The sequence below is a fragment of the Nerophis lumbriciformis genome, linkage group LG14 (assembly GCF_033978685.3).
Source record: "Nerophis lumbriciformis linkage group LG14, RoL_Nlum_v2.1, whole genome shotgun sequence".
Classification (NCBI taxonomy): Eukaryota; Metazoa; Chordata; class Actinopteri; order Syngnathiformes; family Syngnathidae; genus Nerophis; species Nerophis lumbriciformis.
Genome location: NC_084561.2, coordinates 22,511,324 through 22,525,311, shown reverse-complemented (window position 1 = coordinate 22,525,311; position 13,988 = coordinate 22,511,324). Strand labels below are relative to the sequence as shown.

Here is a 13,988-nt window from a genome sequence, read left to right as displayed (position 1 = left end):
GAATGGGGGTGCGGGGGCGTGAAAGATTTTCTTTTTCTGATGGTGGGCGTAACAAAAAATTATTTCGAAGCCCCCCGCGACCCCGAAGGGGATAAGCGGTAGAAAATGGATGGATGGATGGATGTTGTAACCCGATAGGAAATTACCAATTATCGTACCAGAGGCTTATCATTGTGGTATTTGAGGAACATTATCTACATACCTCAAGACCATGTTCTATAGTATAACATTACCACAGACCACGTATAATTTAGATTATACAGCAGTTTTTACCTTTAAATCAACTAACAGCACTGTTGGAAGCGGTAGAACAGCGCTCTCGCCTGGTTGTGAAGAGGCATGCATGCGTGACAAAGCACTACATCTACAGTAGTGTTTGCTAACAACATTTATGATGTTTTTGGAACAATTAATCATACACAGGGTGAAATTGTTAAATGTCATAAGTCTGGCAACACGGCCAAAACAATGCTTTTTACTATTTTACAAAAATGTCTGATTTTATTTCTGTTTCTCTTTTTAATTCAGTTACAGTTTGGGGGGCAGTAATGGCTGTTTTAATATTGTTCTATACAAATAAATAAAACCTTGACCTTGCAATGCATTCTAGGAGTATCATTCCCTACACTGACACAGCTCCATTCAGACATATAAATATTAGCAATTTATTATAAAATGTTTTACTAGTACTGTAATTCCAGTGGTATTTGGGGATTGAACACCACTAAAAAGGTCGAAATAAGCCCATGAATTCACACCAGGCACATGCATGGAATTGTTGTGGGGGCAGGTGCTTAGGCTAGAACAGTGTACCTATCATAAAGATAATTCATAAGATTAGTATCACTCTGTAAAGAAATCACTGCAGGATATTTTCAATTTATATTGTAATCAATACAAACTCAAAAGGTGTACATTTCACACATTTACAGTTTGTTTTCTGACAAAGATTGGAGCATAAGTAGCATCACACTAATTATATACCACACCAGACTGTCATGTAGTTTAACATCAACCTTGAATCTAAAAAATTAAACTAGTAAACTTGTCTAATTTGTATAACAGTAAAACTCATTTAATTAACGGCCTGCCCATCTCTTTCAGAATGGATAGCTTAGTTATTATGACGCTATATGCCACATTAGATATAAACACATATTTGATTAGAGAGAGTAATTTTTATACTCAACAAATGAAGAATAAAACATGGGATCCAGCAGAAAGGGTACTTTTCTCATGCAGGGCAAAAAGGCAGGTGTTTGAGCACCACTGCAGTGCACATTACTAATTCACACCATGATGAGGATTTAGAAAATGTTTATATAAAGTGATTTCTTCACAGCAAACTATTTTTGTATCGATTACTTTTTATGCAGGTTTCCTTTGTTTTCTACCATGTTGATCCCATGTCATGTTTTAGTTTTTTAACTTTAAACTAACATGATTAAAAAGTAAATATTATCTTACTCTTATATTTAAGTTGTTATTGGGCCTTTTCCTGAAAGGACCTACTTCAGTACTTTTGACAGCTGCATTGTCAGTTTCCCAATGCTTATTTTATTGTAGTCGTACAAAAACATTGAGAACACCACGATGTGTTTTTTTTTTTTTTTTCAATGGTCTAAAGACAAATAATGATGTTTTATATTCTCTCCTATCAGACACAAAATCCAATATACAAGTAAGTCTCTTATTGTGTTTTCAGTCACCTTTGTGTGGATGATTTCTTGAGGAAAGCTGGTCATGGCATTAGTCAGCCATCCCTCCAGACTCTTGGCGAAGTTCCTGATGGCTTGAGTGAGAGTGCCTGAAGGAAAACAGGTGTCCAAAAAGTATACATTTTTAAAAAGTGTAGTACAAAAGCAATTGTGAGATTTGTTTAACAGGTTTGTTTCATGTACTCAATGGTTATTGTTTTTGTGGTACCCCACTGAGAAAATAGGCTCTTCTTATTTAATTAAAGCCATGGTATAATTCCCTGGACACCTCGTTTATGATAAAGCACTGCATTACGATCCTTTCTATGTGATTATAGTAAATATATGTATCAAAGTTACTGCATTAATGGCCAAGAGAAAATCACGTGGAACAGGTCAGTACATGTTTTGGCCATTGAGTTTAGTTTTTTATGAATGGGAATCAAAAAACAAAAAAACATTGTTCTATTTGAATTTCATTAAAAAAAAGGCAATCAAAAAACAAAGTGTTCTCATTTTTTGTGTCGAAGAACAATAATTAGATAAAACACACATTGATTTTAATTTTTTCATTTTCATATGACAACAAATTAAATTCCTAGTAAACAGAAACAGAAAAACAAAAAAGGAAAAACTGTTTTTTTTTATATTGACTCCAAAAGCGGAGGTTGTGATTTAAAAACAAGATGGTGGACTGAACTCTATGGAGAAAGGTGCGGTGTTTTATCCTGAGAGTCATAAAAACCATTTGATAATCAATATGGTTTTATATGCAAACTTAACATAGAACGCCTTTTTTCCCTACAGGCCAGTAACAGCAACTACCGGTTCTGGTGTGAGAAAACATCTGTTTTTTGTTTTTTTTGTTTCCGCTGACAGTTTAATTTTCATTTGTTGTTGTAATAAATATAAAATGAAAATATAAAAATTTACATTTCTTAAGAAAAAAACAAATTTTCACATCCAGCTATTGGTTTGGCACAAAAAAACACCCATTTTATTTTTTGCATTACAAAATAAAATTTAAATAAACCAATCATTTTTTGTTTTTCAATTCCCATTCATGAAACGAAAATTCAATGACCCAAAGATACACTGAACAACATCAACACCCTGTAAAAGTTTAAGCAAATACTGCAAGAAATCGAGTACTGCCTTAGTATGCTTTGTGCAATTAACATGCCCGTTTTGTTATCAATTCCAAATATTTGACTATCTGTTTTTATAGACTTTTTTTATAGACTTTTGGACACCCTGTATTTCTAGAAAATACACTGACTGGGAACAGGACGCAGCACATCCGGGATGAGGATCTCCACCAAGGCCTGGTAGAGAATGTGATCGCAGCTTCTCATCCATAACCGGACTGGTTCATATTTACACAAAGCCACTAGCTTCTCTCTGGGCAGCATGCCATCCAGTTCGTCATCACTAAGAAATAAATAATCCAGGTATGAATGAATAAATGATATTGGTCATAGTGTCACATATTGATTGCTTTTATTAACCTATTTAGTTAAAAAAAAACAGTCCTAGGTTTCCTGTTTGTGCTCTGACCTGTTGGGGATGGTGGTGCTTCCCTCACTAGATGGCGGTATTGAGTACCAAAAAGTCTGCCAGAGTTTTTCGATGTAGTGGAACTGGAGGTTCATGACCACATCCAGAGTAGCCTGCAGGCGGCAGAGAGAGAGGGAAGCGTGGCAGGAGGGAGGGAGGGAGAGCGGGAGGAGTAAGGGGGACAAAACATTGAGAGTGGAACCATGGTAACCAGACACACAACACAGCTCCTACAGGCTGCTCCTGCTCACAGTGGGCCCCCGACTGGTTAGACCGTGAGCCAGCGGGAACACAGCACATCAATCATGGGCAGGATCCAAAAGGTCACGTTTAGGTTTCATCCCCACTTCAAATTTGAGGCGGATTTTGACACATTCCTTTTCCGATGACAACGTGTTGACCTTGCTTACCCCATGTCACTTATTTCCTGCATAAACGTGTGTGTGTGTGTGTTTGTGTGGGTGTGTGTTTGGTGGTGTGAAGAGGCACAAAAAATAAATCTAGAATTTATTGCCGATTTCAGAGCAACCAAAAGTCAGGTTACAAGTGTAACCCAGCAACACAACACATGTACACATCCAAAATTCAACTCATCATAATCCTCTTTTTTTTGCCGGGGCTGCTATTTATCACAGCATATCTCGAGTTCCTAATAAATTGGCAAGAGTAAGCGGACTGTGCGAGTGTCAACACTATCTCTCTCACTCCCTCGGAGCGAGCGAGCCTGCTGGATCTTTTTACAAAGCGGTGTAAGCTTCGATCACATGCTATGTTTTTTTTTTTTGCGTCTACTTAGCTGTCGCCATGGTAACCTTGTTTACGGTTGCCCCCAGCAACAGGTCAAACACAAAACGCCAAAACAAAAAGGAGAATTCCCCCATCCCCACTGAACAAGCTTGCAGTTTTTTTTGCCTCACAGGGAAAACAGCGTGACTTGTAAATGAAAAAACACACATGATCCCATTCATGGCAGTAGACAGAATATTAATACATTAAACTTCTGCACAAACACATTTGTGACAGAATGTTTTAAAGTTGGCAGTGAATGTTTGTGGTGAGGAAAACATTTTCAGCCATAAACAAACCAAATAATCTGTCATTAAATAAAAAGAAGCTTCAGGTAATGAGATAACAGGTCATCGTTGTCTCACAAGCGAAAGGAACTACGGTAAGTCAGCAGTCGGAAGCAAAAAGCGGTGTGAGAGTGACAGAAATGTGCTGGCAGACAAAGACGGGAGCCTGTGTGCCCGTCCACAGACAAGGCAACACAAAAGGCCTGCGAGGGGGCCACCACAAAGACACCAAGATGTCCACCCAGCGCACAGAAAGGTTAATTGGCATGTCTTGAAAGCTGCTTGTGGATGAAAAGACAGCTGGAACAAAGGGAGCATGGGGAGGATGGACAAGGGTTGCCAGTGATAATGCGATAAAGCACTTGGCTGCTTTAATCACACACGCTCCTGTCCGTTAAGCTCTCTGATTGTAATGTTTCTTATTATTCAACTTAGTTCTCATATTCATGGCCTCACAAGTCAAGGGAATGACACAATCCAACAATGTCGGACAAAGCTAATGGACCTGACGGATTGTAGTCAGCCACTGAAGTCGCAGAATAATTCATTTATTAGAAGAAATGTAATCAGCAAATAAAAAAAGTGGTACCTCAACTTGAGAGTGTTTTAAGAGTTCTCTCGCATAATTGTTATGCTTTAGATTGCAAGCGAGAATTAACAAGATTAACAAGCATTAGTTGGCGTACAAGAAAGCAAGAAGAAGTGGATGTTATTCATTCAATTAATAAAAAGAAATCTTCAAAAACATGGTCAAGTGTGTGGCCAACTTGGCAAAGAAATTTGAGCACATTACTGCTAGTCTGCACCTTACTAAAGCAGGAGTGTAACGTCAGCCAAAAATATTAAAATAATATCTAATTGAGGGATATTTATCTATAACAATATGGAAAAGCTGCTGATGGTGTGTTTGACAGAGAAGCAGCTTGAAGGAGTTACCATAGAATTCCCCTCTCTAAGGGAAATGCTGTACATTATTATTACATTACTTCTTAAAACTAGTGTAGTTGTTACTAGTACACTCTACTGTATTGTTTTTCAAACATTTTTTCTCATCTAAAAGTTAGTTTTTCTTTTCAAAAAGCATGCTACATGTTAAAATTGTCTAGTGTTGGGGGGGCCAAGCACCAATTAAATTGATTTCAATTAACTTCAATAGGCGGCGTTGATTTGAGATACAAGTATTTTGAGTTAAGAGCTTTGTCTCAGAACCAGTTAAGTTGAGGTACAACTGCACTGTCTTTCCTCGACAGCTTTCTTGCATCAATATGAAGTAAACAATGATTATGTGACATGAAACACACTTTTACCATGTGGTTCAGTCAGCTAACAGGAATTGTGTCATAGAAGAAGGGGGGGTTGAGTTAATAAAGTTAACTTCGAAGTTTTTAATTTGTTGCAGATGTCAGCTAATTTTATTCATCTATTTTGATAATGAGGTAGAAGCAACACATGTAATGGTTTGTACAGCAAATAAATAAGTGACATCAAAATAAATAGTTATCTTAAGTTCTCAATAGTATTTCCATTCAAGGGGAGCGGCATAAAAAATGCTACTCCCAAGGGGTGTGTGTGACAGAAAATATGTGATAACCACTGCTGTGGACATCAAATGATTTTGTGCTTGAAATTAAATAAATTGAACAAATTGTAAGTCTGCTACATAGATTATTATTTAAGGCCCAGGATCGGATGTCCAATTCAGATTTTTTTGTCAAATCTGATCTTTTCAGTGGCCGTTCACATTACAAAAAAAAGCGATTTCTAATGTGAATACAATCTGACCCGCAGGCGGACATGATGTTATGACATTGCACGCACTGCAGTGTTTCCAGAAGTAAACACGGCTTCCACTATAGTCGGTCTTCAAGGATTTCAAGGATTTTGTGCGATCAAAATCAACATTTTCTGATTTAAATTATTGCGTGTAGAAGATTAAGGGGGAAGAGGACAAGTATTTCGGCTCTCGCAATTTTACGGGATATTTAGCTTCAATGTCTGCTTGAAGAGGGTGTCTGTGGGCGAGCAGTCGGAGACAGGAGTGGTTAAACTTTCATGTGAGTTCCTAAAACATATTATTTTCACCTGTTTTCTACTCCCGTGTCAACTATTTATTTTGTAACCGTCAATTTTGGCAAATATTTATGACGCTTATTGCTTTTTGATGACGTTATGGTCAGATAAATGCGACCTGATCCGTAGGCCTGGGTTGGATATGAAACATTTGGGATTGCACTGTTTGCACAGACCTGAAAAAAATCAGATACAGGTCGCATATGGGCAAAATAAATCGAAATTGACCTGCAGTGTGAACAAGGCCTAAATATCTTAAGGGTTTTGTTGTGTGAAAAACTACAAATAGAGGCGAGAAGACCTCAAGTGTGTTGAAGATGCATGGCCAACACCTACCTCGCAGTGGTCTCTGTAGAGCGTCTGTAGCTTCTTGATATCGTTCATACTGATGTGCTCGGGCGGAGGCTGATTGCCCACTTCAGGAGTTGGAAACTCAGGCAAGCTGTGGGATGTGTCTGCGTGAACCACAAAAGCCAGCAGGTCATCACTGACTTTGGTCACTCACATGCATGTGTTCATTGAAGTATATAACAAGTTACATTTATGTTTGCATGTAAATAAAAAAAAGTATTATTTCCACTTGTGTACTGACCGATGTACTGCTGATGGTGCTGGCTCTGAGCTGCTACAGATTGCTCCGGAGTGTTGTTGCAGTGAGAACTTACACAGAGGTTGTCGGACATTCCATCCACCTTCTGCAGAGGTTTGAACCTAAACACCCACGAGACAGAACAGGATATCGGAGGCACGTCTTACTATAGTGAGACATTTGTGTTAGCTTCAAATATGTAACATCAAACTTTATCAATCAAAGAAAACATAACAATATATGAGGAGAGGATGAGCTAGGAATGCTGACCTTTGCTTCTGGTGGACAGGCTGCTGCCTCATGGCCATGTACTGGGTGTCTTCCTGCAGCCGGTTTAGTGGAGAATCTGGCTTCACCCGGATGCCGTAATAATGATACTTTGAGTTTCCCCTGAAAGATATAAAGCCAGACAGCATGTCATCAGTGTAATCACTGTCATTAGCCCGCCTCCAATGTCTATAAGCATTATCATACTCGTCACATTGCTAATAGCTACATGATTACAGTTATCACAACCAGGGGGTGAAAGGACAGACTCCAAGTCGTACCTGGTTCCGAGGCGGCGGGTCCTGAGGCCCATGAAGACAGAGCGGATAAGCTTGCCAAAGGAGGCTGCATTGACGGGATCGAGTTTCTGTTCCTGGCAATGCCGCAAGTAATGGTTATAGAGGGAGCACCGGGGCAGGCTCACCCCCTCCGCAGTCTCGTAGTTGTCCAGCAGCCACTGGAGCTAAACATATACACGACAGAATCAGAACCGTCCAATGGAAAATGTTCATTGATCCTCACCTGGCGGACAATGGACAGGAGCAACGAATCTTATCATACCAAAACATGGAAAACACATATGCAAGTGTTTCCTCTACTATTAAATTAGAGGGGAGCCCCGCTTCCTCCAGGAACCCTTTAAGAAAAGATCTACCGGTACAAATTTTAAATATACAATTTGAGTAGTTTTCTGCAGAAAGTATATTTTTGTCTTATTCTTCAAAAGCAAGTTTTATTAATATAACTAAATTACTTTGTAGAATTTTAAAATAATGGTCTTAAAGGGGTCAAATATGCGAACCCCATCTGTTTTTGTGTATTTGAGAACATTTGACTTCAAATTCATAAGAACTATTTTTCCCTGTTCCAAATGAGCTGTCTGAAATGTTCCCCTTCTTGTGACGCATGGCAGCAATATCTCTATACATTGTCATGTTTTCTGACTATCTTTAAATGAGTAGGTATTGTATGTTGTACTTTTGAATATACAGAAGGAGTTACCCAAAATGATTGCTGTGTCAGTTCCTACAATTTATGACAACAATGGATACAATAAAGCAATATGTCTTATAATTCTAGATATATGACAATTTGTAATAGTATGTTTGCATGTAGCATCCTACTACTCACTATTGATATTATTAACAAGTAGGACACTGGCAGAGTTAGGGTTTACCATACATTGTTTATTTGCATGTCTATGAATGCCCTGAGACTGTTCATTTGTGTTTTGTATTGCATTTAAAATGTCGCTTTTTGTCTGCACTGCACTGTTTAATAATTACTAGATAACTCGGTGTCTGGCCTGACACAGTTCCTTAAAACTACAAAAATGGCTGTCAGGGCGAAGAAACAGTTTCACTCAGCTGGAGGCTCCAAAACGGCTTGTTTTCAGAGAAGGGTTTGAATACGGGTCTGTAAAGCAACATTTATGCGAAATTTTGTCCAAACAACCACAACAATGGAGACCACAAGGAAGTGTAAAAAAATCATAATATGAACCTTTCAAAGTTTGTCGGCACAGTTTCGCTAGCAGGTAATCAGAAGGGGAATTCAGTTATATACACTGATGAGCTTAGGTTTTGCGCATCACAAAACAACATTTTTCATTCATGATTTGTCATAGTCTGTCAAGGCACAGATTAACTGGTGCAGCCCAGCACAATCATTTAATGATCGGCTAAATGTGTCCAAGTCCAAGTACATTCCATCATAAAGGGACAGGAATGACTGTTTCAGGTTCTATCAAAGTGTCTTATTGCCGCAAAATAAATATGTTTGGAAAAATCACACACAACAAATCCATGCAGAGATGTAAGTGACAGCAAATGAAAGCAAACGAGGGATGTGTAATACTGGTACATTTATGCGTGCCAGTGGGACAGTGCAATGTTAGTCGAGCTAGCGGTAGGTGGTGTGTTCAATGAGTAGAAACACACTACCTACAGGATAAGCCACATATTTCTCCCCATCCCTCACAGATTCTGTCCTTTTTAAAGAAAGTTCCAGATAGACTTACATGGCTGTTGAGCAGGCTGCTTTTGTGACTTGCAATTCCTTCAGACTTTTGGAGGTTTTCAATCGCCATTTCAAGCTAAAGAAAGAAGAACCATGCAAAAAAAAAGTTGGACACAGAAGGGGGAGGAGGCAAATGAGTGAGAAAGGGGGAAAAAAGTCAGAAGTAAGCAGAAGTACATTAAAACACAAAAAATAGATAAAAGGAAATAAGACTGTTAGCAAGCAGCCAGATCATTGCATTTCCATTCAAATCAGTCAGTGTTGCCGCCAAATCCATTATTGCCACACAACAGCATGCAAATCAAGGGACCTCGAGTGTAGTTAGCTCGGTCAGAAAACTCTAATGTATGCAAATAGGAACTACAAATAAGGGCACAGGTCACGTCAAGCTTAGAGACAATAGACCAGCAATGCCACCCCCCAAGTACCAAAACCTATCCAACAATGCCATGTGGAAAACAGAAACAGGACAAAGACTACATTGACGTACAGTATAAATCTATTTTAGGATTTTGTCTTTGATTTGTGAAGCAATACAGTAGATAAAGCCAGTGACATTCAGTTGCGAAGGAAATCAAGACCAAAAGAAAAGGACGTGCTACTGCAGCCAACTGGAGACATAGAAGAAAAAGAAAAAAAGAAGGAGGCATCTTTCCAACCCCTAAGAATTCTCCCGAGGGCTCTTGGCCAAATGGTAATGAGCCCCAGGGGTTGCTTTCTTTCGTAGGGCCTTCGAGTGCCTGTGAAAACCTCTAAAAAAACGACAGAGCTAAATTATTTAAACCAGCGTCCCCATTCTACAGGCTCTCCTGGTCCTGGTTCACTGCAGTGCCGGGATGTCCCAACTATGGCTGCTGTAAAGTTTAGGGCATGTCCCTGCCAATGGTGTACGTACTATTTTGCCGCTTGGATAGTAACACCTGCCAGTTTGGAGACTTTTTGGTGGGCCTGCTTGATCCATGTTACTATATACTTACTATAATAGAGGAACAATGGCACCTCGTCAATGCGGTTTTGCAACCTGCTACTTAATCCAGTGGTTAAGGGGCAAGAAAACTGTGGCAGCTAGTGTGGACTATCTTTTTGTCACATAATAATTACGCAGTGACACAATGACCATTCCAGTGCTAACTTACTTGGATCATTCTAAAATGGCTCATATTGTAGTTCGCATAACTACATTTTCTCTAGATGATTAACCCTGTAATAGAAAGAGTACTGCAAGAAAGTAGGATGCTCACCATGGCTGAAGAGGAGCGAGATGAGTGAGATATATGGTTGCGACTTCCCTCCATGTTTCCTCCATGGATCAAATAGGTGCTGCCGCTAGAGATGATATGGCTGCTGCTTACGTCCATGGCAATGCCCACCATGCTATGGGGTGGCACCCCACCACTGGCAGAGGAGACCACCGTGGCAACATGAGCACCACCCGCCTGCGAGTCAAAGTACGATCCCCCACTGCTCTGACCGTACAACTGAGCTTCTGGGTTGTAGTAGGCTGTGCGACTGTGAGAAATCACTGTGGTTAGCATGCAGCGAGGACAAATAACAATGTTCCGAAATATAGCAAGAGACTACATACTATATTAGTTGTAAAGAACTACAGTGGTACCTTGTTTTTCGTTGGTAATCAGTTCCAAAATGTTCGGCGAAGACAGAGTCATACAAACACAGAAGCAATTTTCCTTTAGTAATATTAATAATATTATATAGCTCTAGCTTTTAGATAGACACCTTTTCACATCCCCCCTCTTCTGCCAGGAGAGGATACCAGGTGACCACGGATAATTTCTGGAGAAGTACCAGTCTGGATGAGGTGCTAGCTGACCCGAGTTGTGACCCGGGGTGGACCACTCTTTCACTGCGACCGATCACCTTGGAAGTGGGGTCCCTACATCTGCGGTCCCTTCTCAAGGTTTCTTTTTTTTTTGTGAGTTTGTAAAGCCCTTTGAGAAACTTGTTATTAAGGGCTATATAAATACATTTTGATTAATTCATTGACTGATGATCCGTTCTGGACACCAAATTATATGTGAGAAAACACAGTAGTTTGTTAGACGCAATGTTTGGCCATAAAATAACCTGAGAGGGCATACAAAAGCAGGCGCAGACTTTTGCCAAACATTTTCAACGAAAACCAATAACTACGAAAAGTGGGGCGTACGAAAACCGAGGTACCGCTGTAGGTATTATTGGGAGGCTGAATCCTAGCTATGCCACAGCGGCTTTGGAAACCATGATGGCATGACAACACAGATATTAAAGATGAACATCTAGATGGATAGACTTTATTAAAAAGGTAAGGGGAAATTGATGTGAAATGTACTTTGTAGAACATGTGCGATACTCTTGCAGTAAAGTGAAATGATGTAAAGATGCTCACATTGTTCCATTAGTGTAAACTGCCTCTCCACCTTCCCCTACATAGTGCACCTGGGATGGATACACATGTTGTGATTGCTGCACCTACAAAGAATGAATGCAAAATAAATTCAGGGCAATTTTAAAATTCAATTTGTTTTGTGGACATATTTTATATAAGATGCATTGCAAACTGACAGGCACAGATTTGTGACTTTAAGGAAAAAGAATAGTATAAATCCTAGACTATAAGCCGCTACTTTTTTCCTACACTTTGAACACTGCGGCTTATTAAACGGTGCTGCTAATTTATGGATTTTTTTTTCTTCCAACAACCATAATGTTTTGTGTTCAACAAATAGTTTTCATTAAAGACAAGCAGAGACACTAAAAAGGTGTGTTATTGTTTGTGCTACGGTGCCATCTTTTAGACGAGTTCGCTCACTGCAGTTGTTGCGGGGTGAACATCTACAGTATTTTCTTTCGTTTAGTGCTTTAAACCGTTCCGTTTTCTTGTCCTCCATATCAATTTTACAAGTATGGATTCTTCATTCATCACTCCAAGCAACATTTGTAAGTTTTACAATATATCTAAAACTTTTCATATTTGCTAAACCGTCCCATGTGTGATGTCTGTAGGAATGTTTTCATGCAAATGTGTACGTGCTATTGTAATGTAATGAAGCTAGCGTTGTTAGCATTAGTTAATATGCTAACACTTTACGAGTGTCTGTGTTAGTAGTATTAACCTACAATGGCATTATTTTTGTATTGTTTGTTTCACAAATTCCTGAGTAAATTCACCAACATGTCACTGTGGAGTTACGGACTCTTTAGCTGATTGGAGAGGTAGCATTTGCAGTTAGTGTGTCTATGACAATTACTGCTGTTTTGTTTAATCAGCCGTTTTATTGCCGTGTGACTGGCACCGTTTGGAAACAATTAAGGTATGTAAATAAACATTTACACAATCTTTCTGTATAAATAACTAATTTTACATTGTATACATCTGTGGCTTATAGTCTGATGCAGTTAATTTATGGAAACATGTTTTTTTCTTCTATAATTTAGTGGGTGCGTCTTATATACCGGTGCGCTCTAAAGCCCGGAAAATATGGTAATTGGTAGTGTAATGGAAAAGGTGTGTCCATCTTTTTGGGGTTTTGCCCCATTAAAATACTCTTTTTTTTTTTTAAACTCAACTTGGTTGCAGTGGTTAAATATTGTGTTACAGGCTGTTCCGCCAAAACTATTTCTACCATTTATTCATCAGGAATGTACTTCACACAGAAAAACGTCTTCTCATAGATGGATGAAGCAGCAGTGAATGAAGCAAGTAAAATCAAATCCATGCAAGCAGCTGTGTTTTATGGTGCCAAAAGCTAAATGCTATCAAGGCAAGTTTCATTGCAAACAGCAGGCCCCGCTTATTAAATTTTTCCCCAAATGTACGCTTTCATGATAGCATGCAAAATGACCTCATTTGAAAACCTGTGCAAAATGTGGTACAATGTGTTAGTTTAGTGTCAATAAAAAAGGTGAATGCAATAGAATTGTGCAGTTGGCATGCCAAGGTCCCCCCATTCCAGAGACTTGAAACATCCCTTTTGACTCCCAAGAAACAATGTGGGTACTCAATAAGAAGCAAAGACACAGTCAGTGGGCCAGGCTCAGCCAGAGAAAGACACTTATCAGCATAGGAAGCTGGAGGAAGAACGCAGCTTTAAATCAGCAGCTTTCAGTTACTGATTGACTGCACCATTACCAAAACAATATACAGCACTACCTTACAATCAAAGTCTGTTGTTGTTTCAATGTAAATTCTGAACGCAATTTGACATGCAAACACCAAATAATAACCATTATATTTGAAATAAATTATTTGTAAAAATAATGCAATGATTGAGTAGCTTTGCTTATAATAAAGTATATCACAGTAACAGAAGTTAAGTTGTGACTATGTTCACAGCACTGTAGATGTATGCACAGTACTGTGTACCTGCTGAGGCACCTGTTGACCCCTGGATACTGAAAGCTGCTGTACTTGTCCACCCTTCTGAACTGAGCCTGTGGCTTGTACCAGCGCCCTCTGTGTAGATACAAGACAACTCCATTACAAGGGTATGCATGTATAACCACACATGTGGCCATATTACCACCAACAGAGTGCCATTCCTTTATAGTGGATGTTGACAGAAATCCCTAATGCACAATTAGAAAGTCCACACACAGCTAAACTAGGGACAAAGCTAAAATGTTTTACACAGTGCCCAGTGGGTACGCAGCAACAAAGAATTCTGCAATCAGATAATTAGACACACGAGGAAGACGTATAAAACACAAATCGGATAG

At 39.2% G+C, this 13,988-nt stretch overlaps 1 protein-coding gene across 8 annotated transcripts in view; it reads right to left on the bottom strand.

Annotated features, from left to right (window-relative positions):
• The window catches only part of rfx2 (regulatory factor X, 2 (influences HLA class II expression)), a 123,536-nt gene that overhangs the window by 16,475 nt on the left and 93,073 nt on the right, over nt 1-13,988 (bottom strand). For 4 of the 8 annotated variants that reach the window (XM_061975815.2, XM_061975812.2, XM_061975811.2 and 1 more), the window contains exons 3-13: nt 13,636-13,725; nt 11,659-11,741; nt 10,514-10,781; nt 9,274-9,348; nt 7,535-7,716; nt 7,257-7,376; nt 6,990-7,108; nt 6,734-6,852; nt 3,255-3,367; nt 2,977-3,128; nt 1,710-1,807 (exon numbers count right to left, since the gene is read on the bottom strand). In XM_061975815.2, coding sequence (XP_061831799.1) covers nt 1,710-1,807; nt 2,977-3,128; nt 3,255-3,367; nt 6,734-6,852; nt 6,990-7,108; nt 7,257-7,376; nt 7,535-7,716; nt 9,274-9,348; nt 10,514-10,781; nt 11,659-11,741; nt 13,636-13,725 — 1,419 coding nt within the window. The remainder of the gene's footprint in view (nt 1-1,709; nt 1,808-2,976; nt 3,129-3,254; nt 3,368-6,733; nt 6,853-6,989; nt 7,109-7,256; nt 7,377-7,534; nt 7,717-9,273; nt 9,349-10,513; nt 10,782-11,658; nt 11,742-13,635; nt 13,726-13,988) is intronic. The other 4 variants (XM_072914659.1, XM_061975818.2, XM_061975817.2 and 1 more) reach the window with 2 other exon arrangements.